General features: G+C 35.1%; 1 protein-coding gene across 1 annotated transcript in view; it reads right to left on the bottom strand.

Annotated features, from left to right (window-relative positions):
- Positions 1-1,649: 1,649 nt before the first annotated feature.
- LOC101887609 (trissin receptor) overlaps positions 1,650-17,666 on the bottom strand; it is a 336,966-nt gene continuing 320,949 nt past the window's right edge. Inside the window, exons 7-9 of the mRNA XM_059129526.1 lie at positions 17,174-17,553; positions 2,252-2,471; positions 1,650-1,943 (exon numbers count right to left, since the gene is read on the bottom strand). Of these exons, the coding sequence (XP_058985509.1) occupies positions 1,893-1,943; positions 2,252-2,471; positions 17,174-17,553 (651 nt within the window). The 3' untranslated portion in view covers positions 1,650-1,892. The remainder of the gene's footprint in view (positions 1,944-2,251; positions 2,472-17,173; positions 17,554-17,666) is intronic.

Below are 17,666 nucleotides of genomic sequence, written 5' to 3'. Positions count from 1 at the left end.
AAAATCCATGCCTATTGACCTCAGGATGGCCTGGTATTTGTAAAATTCATACAAAAATCCACGCCTATTGGACTCAGAATTTTGTATTGAAGTACGGGTGCGAGGGACTTCAATAAAAAATTGGATAATAATATATAAATATGGGACCTATAGTTATATCTGAACCGATTTTCAGCAAATTTGGCTCACTTGCTTCCAGAAATTTATTTAATTTGGGATGATATTAATCATTGGCTGGACAATAAACTCAAAATCGGATAAAGATATATGTGGGAGTTGTACGACAATTCACAAACATTTTAATGGGATGCCGGGACCAAACTAATATTTGGGACCTGTACTAAAAATACATGGACAGACAGGCGGACGGACATCGGTTAATCGGCTCCGAAAGTGATTCCATGAGGATCCTCAAAAGTTGTTATGGGTGTGGTGTAAAAAAATAAAAAGTTAGATATCATCTCACCATTCGGAGTAAGGTTACGATCGTAGAAGATGTGCAGTCCATAAACAGTACCAAACTGTGGCCTATCTGCATGCAATTCTCCACTCCAAAATTCTGTTTATTTCCATAACCATGGAGGCAAAAATGAGCTAGACCACGATCTCCAACAAAAGTTTCAATTTTTTTCGATGACTCAAGATCATTGATGTCCCATATCGTTCGTATTCTTCGAATCCACTTTTTATACCCTCCACATAGCATGGAGGAGCATAGGCATACCGTTTGTAACACTTCGAAATCTACATTTTAGACCCCACAAAGTATATATTCTGGAGCAGCATAAAATTCTATGTCGATTAAACAATGACCGCCCATCTGTCTGTCTGTCGTTATGGGGAAATTACTCTAGTTTCCGAATGAATTGAAGTAGATTGATAAAATTTTATTCAAATATGTGTTTGGTCTGCAGGATCTTTTTCTGTATTGAAAATAGGGTATATAGGTCAACGTTTAGATATAGCCCCCATATAAGTGAACCTCCCTATATTCGGTATTTTTATGATTTTGCCAAAAAAAAAAGGGAAGAAAGTCTTGAAGTGGGTCGGGGCCGATTTTATGATACCCTACACCACTTAGCTAATTTAGTAGAGCTCCGTATAACAATTAAACGTTTTTATGGGAGAATTCAATCATACACGCTATGATTATAATTATAATTTAAGGTTCAAAGGAATAAATATGCCGATGCATTTGTATCTTTTAAATTCGGACTTGTATTGCCCATTTGGTGCACAATTAATTTGAAATCGCAAAAAAAAAAAAAAAAAAATATATATATATATGTATATATATATATATATATATATATATATATATATATATATATATATATATATATATATATATATATATTTCTTTTTTTTTTTCTTTTTTTTGGCAAAATCGAAAATTCTCCATTGAAAAAAAAAAAAAAAAAAAAAAATATATATATATATATATATATATATATATATATATATATATATATATATATATATATATATATATATATATATATATATATATATATATATATATATATATATATATATATATATATATATATATATTAACATTATTTAAGCTCATTGCATTTTAAATTTTAATATTTTTTTTTTTTACAAAAAATATATATATCTAACCTTAAATACTAAAATTTCCGATTTTAATTTACATACACATATAATCTGGCTTAAGCATATGGAAGGTAACATTACCACAAAAAAAGGAGAACTCTTCCAAAAAAACCACACAAATGCCGCTTTTCTTTGTAAATCGCTTCGTTGGAACATTTTCACAAATTTCAGGTGATCCATTATTTCCAAATCAGGAGAGGCTAAGGAGGGGGGTCTGGCTGACTTTAAGTCTTCGCACCAAACAATTTCCTTTGCCAGCGAAACAGAGGTCATCATAGCTGGTCGTTGCCAATGTGTGTGGTGTCCGTTGGCAGGGAATGTGTCTAAAGTTTCAGGAAATACAAAAGAGAAAAAAAAGAGAAAGAGAAACAAACGGAAATACAGCGAATAATTGATGGTTGCGATTGCCAAAAAAAAAAGAAGGAAAAAACGCTAAAAGGAAGAATAGTAACAGTTGCATGTTCTTGGCTTGGCATTTTGCCCCACTGACCCATGGCAGGCCGAGAGGCCGAGAGGCCAAAACTACCAAAAAAAAAAAAAAAATTAAAGTACTGTTTCTTTTCTTCTCTTCTACTCTACTCTCCTCTCTCTTCTCATTCCTCTCACGACCATTACTCACACACTCACTCACCTGTATGGCCTGTCGTTTGTGATGCATCGATGAATTTGTTGATGATTTTGTTTTACTTTTACGCCACGAGCACATCAACAGCTCCCTCATGCCCTTGCGGAAGTTGCGACTCAAAAAGGCATAGAGCAGTGGATTGATGCCCGAATTGAAGTAGGTAACCAGAAATGTTAGGGGAGTTAGCAAAGCATTGAAATTCGAATCGCCACGATATGAACGGGACCTGAAAGGAAGATGGAAGGGCAGATGGGGATGGTCGGTTAGCAAGAAAGTTAATCATAACAATAATGAAACAATAAAACTTTACTTTCGGTAATGAGAAATCAAAACCCTGAGGGTCGGTTCTTCATAATTGTAATGGCAACGTAAATAGAAAAGTTTCCAATTGAAAACTTTAATTGGAAGTTCGAAGAGCCAAAAAAAAAATATTTCGGAATTTTATAAAAACCTGATTTTGTTGTCATAAAAAATACAACGTTTTGTTGAAAGAAAATCTTAAAAGGACACTACTTCCCTGATGCATGTTCTGTTAAAAATGAGACGGTATAAAATTTGAGGTTTAGGAAATTCAGGCCAAAAACACTCTGCAACCAAAAAAAAGACAGGTAAAAAAAGCACGTAAATTCGGTCGGGCCGAATTTTTTACACCCTCCGCCATTTGAAAGGAACTTGAAAAATTACAAAAAAAAAAAAAAACAAGTTAAAAAGCAGTAAGTTCGGCCGGGCCGAAATTTTGAATACCCTCCACCATTTGGAACGAATTTCGAAATTTTCAAAAAATAAAATACTTAAAAAATTCTGTTAAAATTTAAAAAATCCCAAATTTAGCCGTTTTATTGGGGTCAAACAATTTCGGTGGATATTGTACCTAAAATCGTCAAAATACCGAATATAGGGAGGTATTGATATATGGGGCCTATACGAAGACCTGGGCCTGCATAGGCAATTTTCTATCACAGACTGTAATTCCCTTTACGAACTCTAAATACCTAATTTGAAACAATTCCGGTGAATAATGGTGCTAAAATCATCAAAATACCGAAAATCGGGAGGTACCGTTATATGGTGGCTATACGAAGACGTGAACCTGCAAAGACAATTTCTTGTCATATACTGTAGTTCCAATTAGGATTTTTAAATACAAAACTTGAAACAATTCCGGTAAAAAATGTCGGTAAAATCATCAAAATATCGAATATCGGGAGGTACCGTAATATGGGTGCTACACGAAGACATTGAGCTGCACAGACCATTTTCTGTCATAGGCTGTAGTATCCATTTCGAACTTCAAATACCAAATTTGAAACAATTCCGGCAAATAATGTCACTAAAATCATCAAAATACCGAATATAGGGAGGTACTGATATATGGGGCCTATACGAAGACCTGGGCCTGCATAGGCAATTTTCTGTCACAGACTGTAGGTCCCATAAGGAACTTCAAATACCAATTTTGAAGCAATTCCGGTGAATAATGTCGCTAAAATCATCAAAATACCGAATATCGGGAGGTGCCGTTATATGGGGGCTATACGAAGACCTGGGCCTGCATAGGCAATTTTCTGTCACAGACTGTAGTTCCCATTACGAACTCTAAATACGTAATTTGAAACAATTCCCGTGAATAATGACGCTAAAATCATCAAAGTACCGAATAAAGGGAGGTACCGTTATATGGGGGCTATACGAAGACGTGAACCTGCACAGACAATTTTCTGTCTTAGGCTGTAGTATCCATTACGAACATTAACTACGAAATTCCAAACAATTTCGGTGAATAATGTCGCTAATATCATCAAAATATCCAATAAAGGGAGGTCCCACTTGTAGGAGGGCTAACCTAAGACGTGGACCTGCACAGACAATTATCCGCCATAGGTTGTAGTACCCATTACGAACTTTAAATTCAAAGTTTGACACAATTCAGGTTTATAATTTCTCGAAAGTCCTGGAAATATCGAATATCGGGAGGTACCGTTTCATGGAGGCTATACGAAGACGGGGACCTGCACAGACAATATTCTGTCATAGGCTAAAGTATTTATTACGAACTTCAAATAACAAATTTGAAACAATTCCGGTGAATAATGTCGCTAATATCACCAAAATACCGAATATCGGGAGGTACCGTTATATGGGGGCCATACGAAGACGTGGACCTGCACAGACAATTTTCTGTCTTAGGCTGTAGTATCAATTACGAACTTTAAATACCAAATTTGAAACAATTCCCGTGAATAATGTCGTTAAAATCATCAAAATACCGAATATCGGGAGGTACTGTTATATGGGGGCTATATGAAGTGCAGGTGCAGGTCCACACAGACAATTATCCGCCATAGGTTGTAGTACCCATTACGAAATTTAAATTCGAAATTTGAAACAATTCAGGTTAATAATTCAGCGAAAATCCTGGAAATACCGAATATCGGAAGGTATCGTTGTAGGGGGGCTAAACTAAGACGTGAACCTGCATAGGCAATTTTCTGTCTTAGGCTGTAGTATAAATTACGAACTTTAAACACCAAATTCGAAACAATTCCGGTGAATAATGTCGCTAAAATCATCAAAATATCGAATATCGGGAGGTAACGTTATATGGGGGCTATACGAAGACGTAGACTTATATAGACAATTCTCTTCCAGGAGGTAAAGTAGAGGGAACTCCTTGTGTAGATTTTCAGACAATGTCATTGAAAATGTGACTAAAATTATTAAAATACCAAATACCTGAAGGGCTATACGGACCTGTGTATACAATTCTCTTTCAGGGAATAAAGTACGCAAAAGGAAATCCTTGTGTGGAATTACAGACAATTCCATTGAAAAACCAGTAAAGAAAGTCTTAAAGTCGGGCGGGGCCGACTTTATGATACCCTACACCACTTCGCTAATTAAGTAGAGCTGCGCATAACAATTAAACGTTTTTATGGGAGAATTCAATCATACACACCATGATTATAATTATAATTTAAAGTTCAAAGGACTAAATATGCCGAAGCATTTGTATCTTTTAAATTCGGAATTGTATTGCCCATTTGGTGCACAATTAATTTGAAATCTAATAAAGATATATATGGGAGCTATATCCTAATCTGAACCGATCTCGATAAAATTTGGCAAAGATATTTCTGAGCTGTATTTGATATATTTCCCTGAATATCGTTGTTACGGGGTGCATATTACGGTTGTGGGTAACAAATATAACAAATCGGATGAATAATATATACGGAAGCTATAGCTATATCTGAACCGATCTTCACCAAATTTGACATACTAGCTTCTAGACTCAATTCGATCGTAAGTGCCAAATTCCATCCCATTTGGACAAATATTAGACGTTTGGTGCACAATAAAAAGTAAATCGGACGAAGTTATATATAGGATCTATATCCAAATCTGAACCGATCTCGATAAAATTTAGCAAATGTATTTCTGAGCTGTATTTGATATATTTCCCCAAATATTACTGTTACAGAGTGTATATTACGGCGGCGGTGGACAAAAATAATAAATCGGATGAACAATATATATGGGAGCTATAGCTATATCTGAACCGATTTCGATCAAATTTGGCATATATATTTTCAGGCCTAATTTGGGTGTATATGCAAAATTCCATACAATTCGGGCTGATATTACACGTTTGGTGTACAATAAAAAGCAAATCGGACAAAGATATATATGGGAGCTATATCTAAATTTTGACCGATTTGCTCCAATTTCAATAGGGTTCGTCCTTGGTCCAAACAAAAGATCTGTGCAAAATTTCATCTGGATCGGGCAATAAATGCGACCTGTACTTTGTTTACAAAAATACATGGACAGACGGACAGACGGACGGACGGACATGCATAAATCGACTTAGAATGTGATTCTATGCAGATCATCAAAAGGAACTATGGGTCTATCTCGTTTCCTTCTGCCTGTTACAAAAAATGCACAAAGACATAATACCCTGACCACCTTGTGGTGTAGGGTATAAAAATGTGACTAATTTCCCCAAAATACAGTGTATTGAGAGGTGCCGAAATATGGGGGCTATACGATACCTTGGGCCGATATAGCCCATCATCGAACTTGACCTGCCTACAAATAAAAAACAGATCTTAGCTTCCTATCTTAATTTATTTTGACTGTAGCGTGATTACAACACACGGACAGACAGAGAGGCGAACAGACAGACTTACGGACGGAGAGGGCTAATTCATCTTAGAATTTCATGCTAATCAAGAATATATATACTTTGTTATGTCTAAAATTATTATTTCGATGAGATACAAACGGAATGACGAACTTAATATACCCTCCATATTATTTATGGTATGCAACGGTACCCCCCGATATTTTGATGATTTTTGCAATATTGTTGAATGGAATTGTTTCAAAACTTGGCACACCTCAATATTTCCATAAACACAAGATCTGTAACTAAGATGGTAGCGATCGGACTATTTCTTCTGGTACCTCCCACACAAGGGGCCAAAGTTCTGAACAACCAAAACAATTATAAAATCCGAAATATTCAAACGGTTCTCTTCAAATTTCGAAAATCCCATTATTTCTACTAACACAGGATCTGCTTCGAAGATTGAATATATCCGCGTACTCTATCGGGTGCCTCCCCCACAAAGGGTCAAAATTTTGAATATCCATGAGGCTCATACAACCTGAAATTACCATCGCACTCCATTTACACTTGGTACCTCTCAATATTTCCATCAACCAAGACCTATTATAAAGATGGTAGAGATCGGACAATTTCTTGTGGTACCTCCCTCACATAGGGTTCAAGATTTTGAAAAACAAAACACTCAAAGAATGCGAAATAAGATTCGAACTCTCTTCAAATTTCACACGTGCTAATAAAAAATCTGTTGTGAAGATGATATACATCTGTGAACCACTTCTGGTACCTCACCCACAAAGGGTATCAATTTTCAGTACTTTTATTTGTCATAACTTGCTAAACAAATCAGCGATTCTTTACAACTTGCTATATCGAAATATTTCTCTTAACCGGAAACCTGCCAACTGCTTCAGAACCTCCCCCATAAAGAGCCAACCGTTTGAATAATCATTACTCAAAGCTGGGGGCATATATCTGTCGGCAAAACCGACTGATACTATTTTACTTGTTTTTGCAAAATTTGATGGAGAATATTTTTTTCATTGACGTCATCCTTCTAAAATGATGCTTTCTTGGAGATTCTTGCACAAACTCACACAAATTGCGGCTTTTATACTCAAATATATTTTTAATATACATGAATTACTAAAGTTTAGATAAGAGGTAGAGTTAGACTTTTGATGTCTTCTAGGACCTATAGTAGAATTTTATGACAAATAATTTTGTGAAATATTTTGACTTGCTATGATCTCGTTTAAAGGGAGATTTTATCCATATTTCTGAAAAAGGACCAAACAGACCCCTTTTTGACTCGCTTGAGGGATAAAGTGTTCAAAAAAAATATTCCTCATATTTTTATCTCCAATATTGCCGCAGACACTATGTACCTAAAGTGCACGGATTTCGAGGAATCTTAAGCAGAAATTTTCCAAAAGTTAGGTAGAGGGGGACCCTCTTCCTCTATTTTGGTTACTTTGCCATATAAACTCTCAAGATGCCGATGCATGCGTCTTTCTTTTTTCTCTACTTACATAATCCGAAAATTGCGTAATTACTTTTTATGTTGCACAGTGTAATATTCGGTTTGTAGATCAAAACCCAGAAAAGTGTTGGGTTGCCAAATTTATTGTTCAGCCCCTTATATAGCCTAAACCATATACAAAGGATCTTCATTATAGTCAGCTATATTTCGCAACATATATTTTAGACCTTTGAAATTTTATAGAGAGCCTTGGATTAATTCAAGAATCATTTATAAAAACGATGCGACATGTCCGTCCACTTTTTGATATAGACCCGAAAAACTTGATTTTACTATTTTTATACCCTCCCTCCTAGTATGGATGTTATATTAAGTTTGTCATTCCGTCTGTAACACCTCGAAATATACATTTTAGACCCCACAATGGATATATATTCTTGATCAGCATGAAATTCTATGTCGATTTAGCGATGTCCGTTCGTCTGTCCATCTGTGGAAATCACTCTAGCTTCCAAACGAAATGAAGTAGATTGATTTTACTTAAATGTATATTATGTCTGCAGGACTTTTGGTATTGAAAATGGGCCATGTAGGCCCACGTTTCCATATAGCCCCCATATAACGGTACCTCCCGATATGCGGTATTTTGATGATTTTAGCGACAATATTCATCAGAATTCTTTCAAATTTTGTATTTGATGTTCGTAATGGGCGCTACAGCTTATGACAGAAAATTGGCTGTGCAGGTCCACGTCTTCGTATAGCCCCCATATTACGGCACCTCCCAATATTCGATATTTTGATGATTTTAGCGACATTATTTACCGGAATTGTTTCAAATTTGGTATTTGAAGTTCGAAATAGATAATACAGCCTATGACAGAAAATTGTCTGTGCAGACCCACGTCTTCGCACAACTCCCATATAGCGGTACCTCCCTATATTCCGTATTTTGATGATATTAGCGACATTATTAACAGGAATTGTTTCAAATTTGGTTTTTGAAGTTCGTAATGGGTGCTACAGCCTATGACAGGAGATTATCTGTTCAGATCCACGTCTTCGTATAACCCCTATATAAAGGTTCCTGCCGATATTCGGTATGTTGATGATTTTAGCGACATTATTTACCGGAATTGTTTCAAATTTGGTATTTGAAGTTCGTAATGGATGCTACAGCCTAAGACAGCAAATTGTCTGTTCAGATCCACGTCTTCGTATAGCCCTTATATAAGGGTGCCTTCCGATATTCGGCATGTTGATGATTTTAGCGACATTATTTACCGGAATTGTTTCAAATTTGGTATTTGAAGTTCGTAATGGATACTACAGCCTATGACAGAAAATTGTCTGGGCAGGTCCACGTCTTCGTATAGCCCCTATATAAGGGTGCCTCCCGATATTCGGTATTTTGATGATTTTAGCTACAATATTCATCAAAATTCATTCAAGTTTGGTATCTGAAGTTCGTAATGGATACTACAGTCTAAGACAGAAAATTATCTGTGCAGGTCCACGTCTTCGTACAGCCCCCATATAGCGGTACCTCCCTATATTCCGTATTTTGATGATCTTAGCGACATTATTCACCGGAATTTTTCCAAATTTGGTATTCGAAGTTCGTAATGGATACCTATAACAGAAAATTGTCTATGCAGGTCCACGTCTTCGTATAGCCCCCATGTAATGATACCTCCCGATATTCGGTATTTTGATGATTTTAGCGACATTATTCGCCGCAATTGTTTCAAATTTGGTATTTAAAGTTCGTAATGGATAATAAAGTCTATGGCAGAAAATTGGCTGTGCAGGCCCATGTACCTCCCTTTATTCGGTATTTTATTTATTTTAGCTACATTATAAACAGATTTTTTCAAGTTTCGCATTTAAATATTATAATAGCTTATGACAAAATTTGCCTATGCAGGTCAACGTCGTCGTATGGACCCTAAGGCATGGCTATATTCGGTATTTTTAAGATTTTGACAGAATTTTTAACGGATTTTATTTTTTTGAAAATTGCCAAATTTGTAGCAAATGGTGGAGGGTATTCAACTTTTTTACTCTACTTTTATAATCTGCCGGATTTTCTTCGTAATATTCGGTTTGTAGATCAAAACCCCAAGTAGTGTTAGGTTGCCAAATTTATTTGTGGGCTCTTTAATATTAGCCTTGACCATATACAAACGATCTCCATTATATTTAACTATATTTCGCTACATTTAATTTAGAGCTTTCAATTTTTTTTAGAGAGCTTTAAACTACTTCACGAATCCTTTGTAGAAAAGATGGGACATTTCGATCCACTTTTTGATATAGGCTCTATTTAACGAAAACCCCGCTTTTAATATTTTTCTATCTTCGTTACATTTTCCATTTCAATTCATCGAATTTTGGTGTTTTGAGCATTTTTATATTAAGAAGCCCAGCAATTATCAACATGGTAGTATAGCACCCAGATTTGAGGAATTTCGAGGGTCTTAGTCACATTCTGGATCTAAGTTTACTTATGCCTTAGATAAAGTCGAAATACCAAGACAATGATTCCCGTATTATTCCCATATTATTTCCACACCCCAATTTTATCTACAAATTGTCTTCAAATCGAACATCGAGCCCCAACCCATTGAGTTTCCCATTATCTTCGAAGGCAACTCGCAAAGCTACAAATAACCAACCAAGGAGCGATGGAGAGAGAGAGAATTCTCTCTCCTTCTCATTCCAACAATATTCAATGAGTTGTTATGGAAACTGAATCTCCGCTCAGCTGACAACAAAAAACCCGTTACACTAACACAATTTAATATCATTTTTTTTTTCTATTTAATTAAAAGTGATTTAAGTAGATAATCCAGCAATCATCCTTTGAGCTGACTTTTTGTTCTGTGTATATGTGTGTGTGTGTTTGTTTGTAACATAACAATGCAAAGACTTTTAAAATGTCCAAACACTCACACCTACACACTTGTTAACCGGACACCATTACAAATTACATTGATTATGAAAAGAGTATACATTATATAACTAAAAGAGAGACAGAGAGAAGGGAGAGAGACAGAGTGAAAAAAATTGGCACCGTAGATAATTGGATTTTATAATGGCTGCAGCCAAAGCCATTATCACCAGAAACAACAACAACAAAAATAACAACAACAAAAAAACAAGAAGCAAAAAATATTGTGTGTAGGCCAAACTCTGTTTCATTGTCAAAGGACATTCAGGTGATATGGTCAGAGAAGAAAGAGGTCATTAAAAAGTTATGTGTGGGCCCATAAAGGCTAAAGGCAAGGTGATACCCTTTGACATTGTTCTTTTTTTTTTTTTTGAAGCTAAGTAAAGGGGTGAAATCTGTAAAGAGATCATATTATGTCGTAGACAAAAGAAATGTCATAGGAAAGTTGAGTTAACTCTTTTGACATTAAGAAAAAAGTGGGAGGATAAAAAGAATAGTTAATAAATAGAAAATTATAGTAAATGATACAATGTGGACAATAGTTTTGCAGAAAATATTAAAAATCTGATATTTTTAATTTTTTCAAGGACAACTGAAGTACTCCTTAACCTATTTTTTCGAGGATTAAAGAACGTTGCGAATTTTTTTTTTTAAAGGCTGTCACAATAATTTTTACTATAACAAATATTTTTTCAAGGACGACTTAAGACTATCATAAAGTGATTTATAAAATTTTTTTTTGAAAAGTCAATCGCAACGATTTAAATATTTTTTTTCAAGGACAAATGGATTTTCTTAAAGACTATCATAAAACATTTTTTCAAAAGTGTATTACAACGTATTACGTATTTAGAGCTCGTAATGGGAACTACAGTCTCTGACAGAAAATTGTCTATGCAGGTCCAGGTCTTCGTATAGGCTCCACATACCAGTACCTCCCTATATTTGGTATTTTGACGAGTTTAGGAACAATACCTACCGAAATTGTTTGAGACGCGTATTTGAAGCTCGTCATGGATGCTACAGCCTATGGCCGAAAATTGTCTATGCTGGTCCAGGTCTTTGCACAGCTCACGTTTCAAGTTTCGAATTTGAATATGGCAATGGCTAATGGCAAACAATGCCTATGTGAGTCTACGTCGTATAGACCCCAAACGGCTATATCCGGTATTTTTAAAATTTCAACAGAATTTTTTTTTTTAGGGATTTTATTTTTTTAAAATTTCCAAATTCGTTGCAAATGGTGGAGGGTATTCAAAGTTTGGCCCAGCTGAACTTACTGCTTTTTAACTTGTTAAATTCTTGATTTTTCTGTTGCTCTACAGGCCAAAATTATAGACCAATCGGCGCAGAATTATGCATGGAGTTAGAGTTTAGGACTAGGAAGCAGACAATTTCCACTAAATCGCGTATATTTTTTACCCAACGAAATCGCAAATATACGAAAATGTCACTTCTGACCGTTACATTGATGCTCATATCATAATTATCGGATATATAGCAAAATATATACAATCTCATATATCAAAGAAGGGGATGTTTGTTAGACTGCTCATAATTCAAGAACCGTTTGACTGATTTTCACAATTCTCATCAATTCGCAATGGTCTCTTGCCAGAAAAGGATAAAATCTAAGAAAATCGCGTATAAATATGCCCATAAAAAGTGGATATTTTTGTTACATTTTTACACCTTTTTTTCGTATTTTTTATAGCATGCGATTTTTTCAAATTGACTAACAATTCTGAACTTTACATTTTCTAAAGTTTTTCTACACCCCGCAACACTATGTGTTGAGGGTTTTGTATTCAGGTCGCAATTATCGTCCGATACGCACGAAATTTTGCAAAGGGGTCGATTTGATGATTTTAGCGACATTTTTCACCGGAATTATTTTAAATTTGGTATTTGAAGTTTGAAATGAATACTACAGAAACAGAAACTTGTGTGTGCAGGTCAGAAACTTGTGTGTGCAGGTCCACGTCTTCGTATAGCCCCCATATAACGGTACCTCCCGATAATCGGTATATTGATGACTGTAGCTACCTTATTCACCGATTTTTTTCTAAGTTTCGCACTTGAATATTGTAATGGTATTTAAAGTACGGCTCGGCCTAACTTACAGCTTTTTTATTTGTTTTTAGAATAAAAAATATTTTTTCAAGGATGACCTAAGGCGGATAATTTTTTAAAGACTATAATAAAGTGAATTATAAATATATATTTTTTTAAAAAGTAAATCACAACGATTTTAATATTTTTTCAAGGATTAAATATTTTTTTCAAGGACAAATGGATTTTTTTAAAAGACTATCATAAATTGTAAAAACATTTTTTTAAATGTGTATCACAACGTACTTAAGAAAAACATTTTTTGGACATTTGTTAAATAGCTAATAACAGAACAACGTTTTTTTGACAAACTACCCAATGTGGAATTCAAATAAAAATCAATATTTTTGAGACTACATTTTAAAAAACATCTTATTAATTGTTATGAAAATGTGGACTTAAACAATCTGCTTTTTCTAAAAAAATATTTATTTCAATGATTTAGAAAAGGCAGAGATCACAAAAAATATATAAAGATTGGGTTTAAAACTTTTTTTAAAGATTATCAGAAAAATAATTTTTAAAACATATTTTTAAAACTCCAACAGATGACGAACTGTCAAAAAATAATTTTTTTTAAGGTGGTCACATCGTAGATTTCCTAAAATATATACTTTTTGCCAAGAATATCACAACATAGTTAACAAAATAAAATATATAAAAATTTTCGGAATGCAGGGTCTTTAATATAATATTTTTTTAAAGACTATGAAGACGAGGATTTATTTTTTTAACTCTACAAATGGTCGTTTTCTAAAACAAAATTACTTTGAAAAAAATATTCTTTAAAAAATCTACGGGTGTTAGTCCTTTAAAAAATATTTTTTTAAAAATCCACGTGTCTTAGTTCTTTAAAAAAATCCATGAGAGATCCTTCAAAAATATTCTTCAAAAAAGGAAATTTATAGAGTTCTTTGAATGGGCCAAAATACAGCAGAGCAACATTCAGGCAGCGTGTGACGGTTTCATTGGGCGTTTGAAGGCCATAATTTGTGCCAAACTTAACCAATTCGAAAAAATCCAAACTTATTCTAAAATTTAATGCTATTTCCGACATTTTTCGCTTTCATTCAATAAATTAAAAAAAAGTAAAAGAGCTGAGTACCCTCCACAATTTGGAACAAATTTGGCAGTTTTCAAAAAATAAAATCCGTTAAATATTCTGTAAAAACCTTAAAAATACCGAAGGTTGCCATATATTAGGGTCTATACGACGACATGGACCTGCATAGGTAACTTTTGTCACAAGCTTTTACAATATTCAAATTCGAAACTTAAAAAAAAAATCGGTGAATTATGTAGCTAAAATCATCAAAATACCGAATATAGGGAGGTACCATGGGGGTTATAAAACGTGGATCTGTACAGACAATTTTCTGGAATGGGCTGTAGTATCCGTTACGAACTTTAAATACAAAATGTGAAATAATTCCGGTAAATAATGTGGCTAAAATCATCAAAATACCGCATATCGGGAGGTTCCGTTATATGGACGCTATACGAAGACGTGGACCTGCACAGATAATTTTCTGTCTTAGGCTTTAGTATTCATTTCGAACTTCAAATACTAAATTTGAAAGAATTCCGGTGAATAATATCGCTAAAATCATCAAAATACCGAATATCGGGAGTTACCGTTGTATGGGGGCTATACGAAGACGTGAACCTGCACAGACAATTTCCTGTCTTAGGCTGTACTATCCATTGCGAACTTCAAATAATAAATTTGAAATAGTTCCGGTAAATAATATCGCTAAAATCAACAAAATAACGAATATTGGGAGGTACAGTTATATGGGGGCTATACGAAGACGTGGACCTACATGGCCAATTTTCGATACCAAAAGTCTTGCAGACATAATACACATTTGAGTAAAATTTTATTAACCTACTTCAATTCGTTCGGAAGCTAGAGGGATTTCCACAGACGGACGGGCGGGTAGATGACAGACGGGCGGACATAAAATTTTATGCTGATCAAGAATATATATACTTTGTGAGGTCTAAAATGTATATTTCGAGGTGTGACATACTTAATATACCCTCCATACTATTGTGGAGGATAAAAGAATATAACAATTATGGCGTTTGACGTTGTTGCAGTCTTTTTTATCTCACCCTGTACATATGTCGGCAAAACCTTTTAAAGAATACTTTTATCTTTGATAATATCTAAAAACAGATTCTCGCGGTTGGAGTTTTTTTTTTCTAAGTTCTATACCGACATTTCTTTGCGAGCGTTTCTGCCGACCATTATGTTTCAAGCTTTTAAAAAATATTTGAACTTAATGTTGGTGTCAACAGAAATGTTCTCTTGGTTCGGAATGTCAACTTTAAAAGGGGAAAAATACAGTGGGAATATTAACAAAAACATTGGGGGATATTGTCCTCTTAATTTAAATTACCGACTGAGGTAATATTTCAAAATATCGACATATATCTCGTTTTCTATATTTACACCTTCTATTGCAGTCATTCATTATTTTCTCATATAAAAAACCAGTAAGGAAAGCTCAAAAGTCGGGCGGGGCCGACTATATGATACCCTAAACCACTGTGCATATTTAGTAGAGCTCTCGTAAAAAGGTTTATACAGGGCATTTCAGAGCTCTATGAGATATTTGGTACAAAATCAAAATCTATCTAATTCTATCGTGCATTTTACGAACTATAGCTATCTCTGAACCGGGTTTCTCCAAATTTTACGTATTATCTTCTAGACTGGTGATTTGGGCTGATATTGACCATTTAGTGCACATTTAACCCGAAATCGGATGAAGATATATATGAGAGCTATATCCAAATCTGAACCGATTTCGATAAAATTTAAAACAGCTATTCCTGTGCTCCATCTAATACCTGGTACCAAATATCACGGTTGTGGAGTGAATATTACGAATGTATGGGACTAAAACTCTAAATCGGATGAAACATATATATGGTTGCTATATCTATATCTGAACCGATTTTCACTAAATTTGATATACTTGCTTCTAAGCTGAATTTGGTCCGATGTACTAAAATTCAGTCCATTTGGACTTATATCTGCCATTTGGTGCACAATTAACCCGAAATCGGATGAAGATATATATGGGAGCTCGGTCACATGTGCCAAAATTCGGGCCATTTGGGCTGATATTGGTCAATTGGTGGTCAATTAACCCGAAATCGGATGAAGATATATATGGGAGCTATATCCAAATCTGAACCGATTTCGATAAAATTTAAAACAGCTATTTCTGTGCTCCATCTAATACCTGGTACCAAATATCACGGTTGTGGAGTGCATAGTAGGAATGTGAGGGACTTAAAGATCAAATCGGATGAAAGATATATATGGGAGCTATAGCTATATCTGAACCGATTTTCTCCAAATTTGATATACTTGCTTCTAGGCCGAACTCGGTTGGGTGTGCCAAAATTCAGGTAATTTGGACTGATAGTGGATATTTTGTGCACATTTAACCCGAAATCGGATGAAGATATATATGGGAGCTATATCTAAATTTGATCCGATTCTCACCAATTTCAATAGGGTTCGTCCTTGGGCCAAAAAAATATTGTTTGGAAAATTTCATCTCAATCGGATACTAAATGCGACCTGCATTTTGTTCACAAGAATACATGGACAGACGGACGGACGGACGGACGGACAGACGGACTGACATGCATAAATCGACTCAGAAAGTGATTCTATGAAGGTTCTCAAAAGTAACTATGGGTCTATCTCGTTTCCTTCTCCATGTTACAAACAAATGCACAAAGACATAATACCCTTACCACTATGTGGTGTAGGGTATAAAAAATCTTGCATATCCTTCTTGAATTTTGCCAGTTACTGTATTTTACTTCTTCCATTTAATCACGCCACAATTTCAAGTAGACCTAATTATGACGAAGTGTTTTGCACATCAAGCAATTACCATTATCTGCATGTCTTTCCATAGGAGACATATCACATAATATTCTATGTGTCTTTCGAGGCACATTAAAATCAAAATTCGCTTTTAGAAAATAATGCAAACAAAAGCCGTATGAGTAATAAATTCTCATTTACTTTGGCACATAATAATCATACGCCACACCTAACAGACATATTGTTTACAAACACACATACACGAGAACACTCACATAACCTATTATTAACTTCTCAAGTCTTTAGCCATGTCATATAATTATGTTTTTTTGTCTCTCTCCCGGTCTCTCTCTCTCTACTGCTCTCTCTCCAACACACACATTCATACTCACCAGTACTGCCACATCTTTCTGGCATGATATGGTAAATTGCACAAAGCAAATGTCAAGACGAAAATAATCAACATCCGGACAACGCCACGACGGGCACGTAAAACATTATTGGATGAATGCGAGATATGGGAGACGCGCTGACTGCCACCGCCATGCAGGCTATGATGACTGTTGTGACTGTGATGTAGATGCGACCGGGCCGTGGGAGGGTAGTGATGCTGATGATGGCCGCCGGATGTGAGAATTGTGGCTTGACTCGCTGCTGACGTCTGTTGCTGCTGCTGTTGTGACAAGTGATTGTTGTGGTGGTGTGGATGGTGTTGGTAGAAACTGGTCTTGCGACATGCAGATACCACCGGGCGATCAGCATCTAGAGATACCTAGAGGAGTATATTTGGGGAGGGAAAAAGGAAGAGATAAAAACATAGAGAATCATAGTTGAAAGTTTGGTAAAAAAAACAAACAATTTTTGGTTTTGTTGAAGGAAAACAAA

Source organism: Musca domestica, unplaced genomic scaffold (assembly GCF_030504385.1).
Source record: "Musca domestica strain aabys unplaced genomic scaffold, Musca_domestica.polishedcontigs.V.1.1 62, whole genome shotgun sequence".
In the NCBI taxonomy this organism is placed as follows: Eukaryota; Metazoa; Arthropoda; class Insecta; order Diptera; family Muscidae; genus Musca; species Musca domestica.
This window is presented reverse-complemented; position numbering and strand designations above follow the sequence as displayed.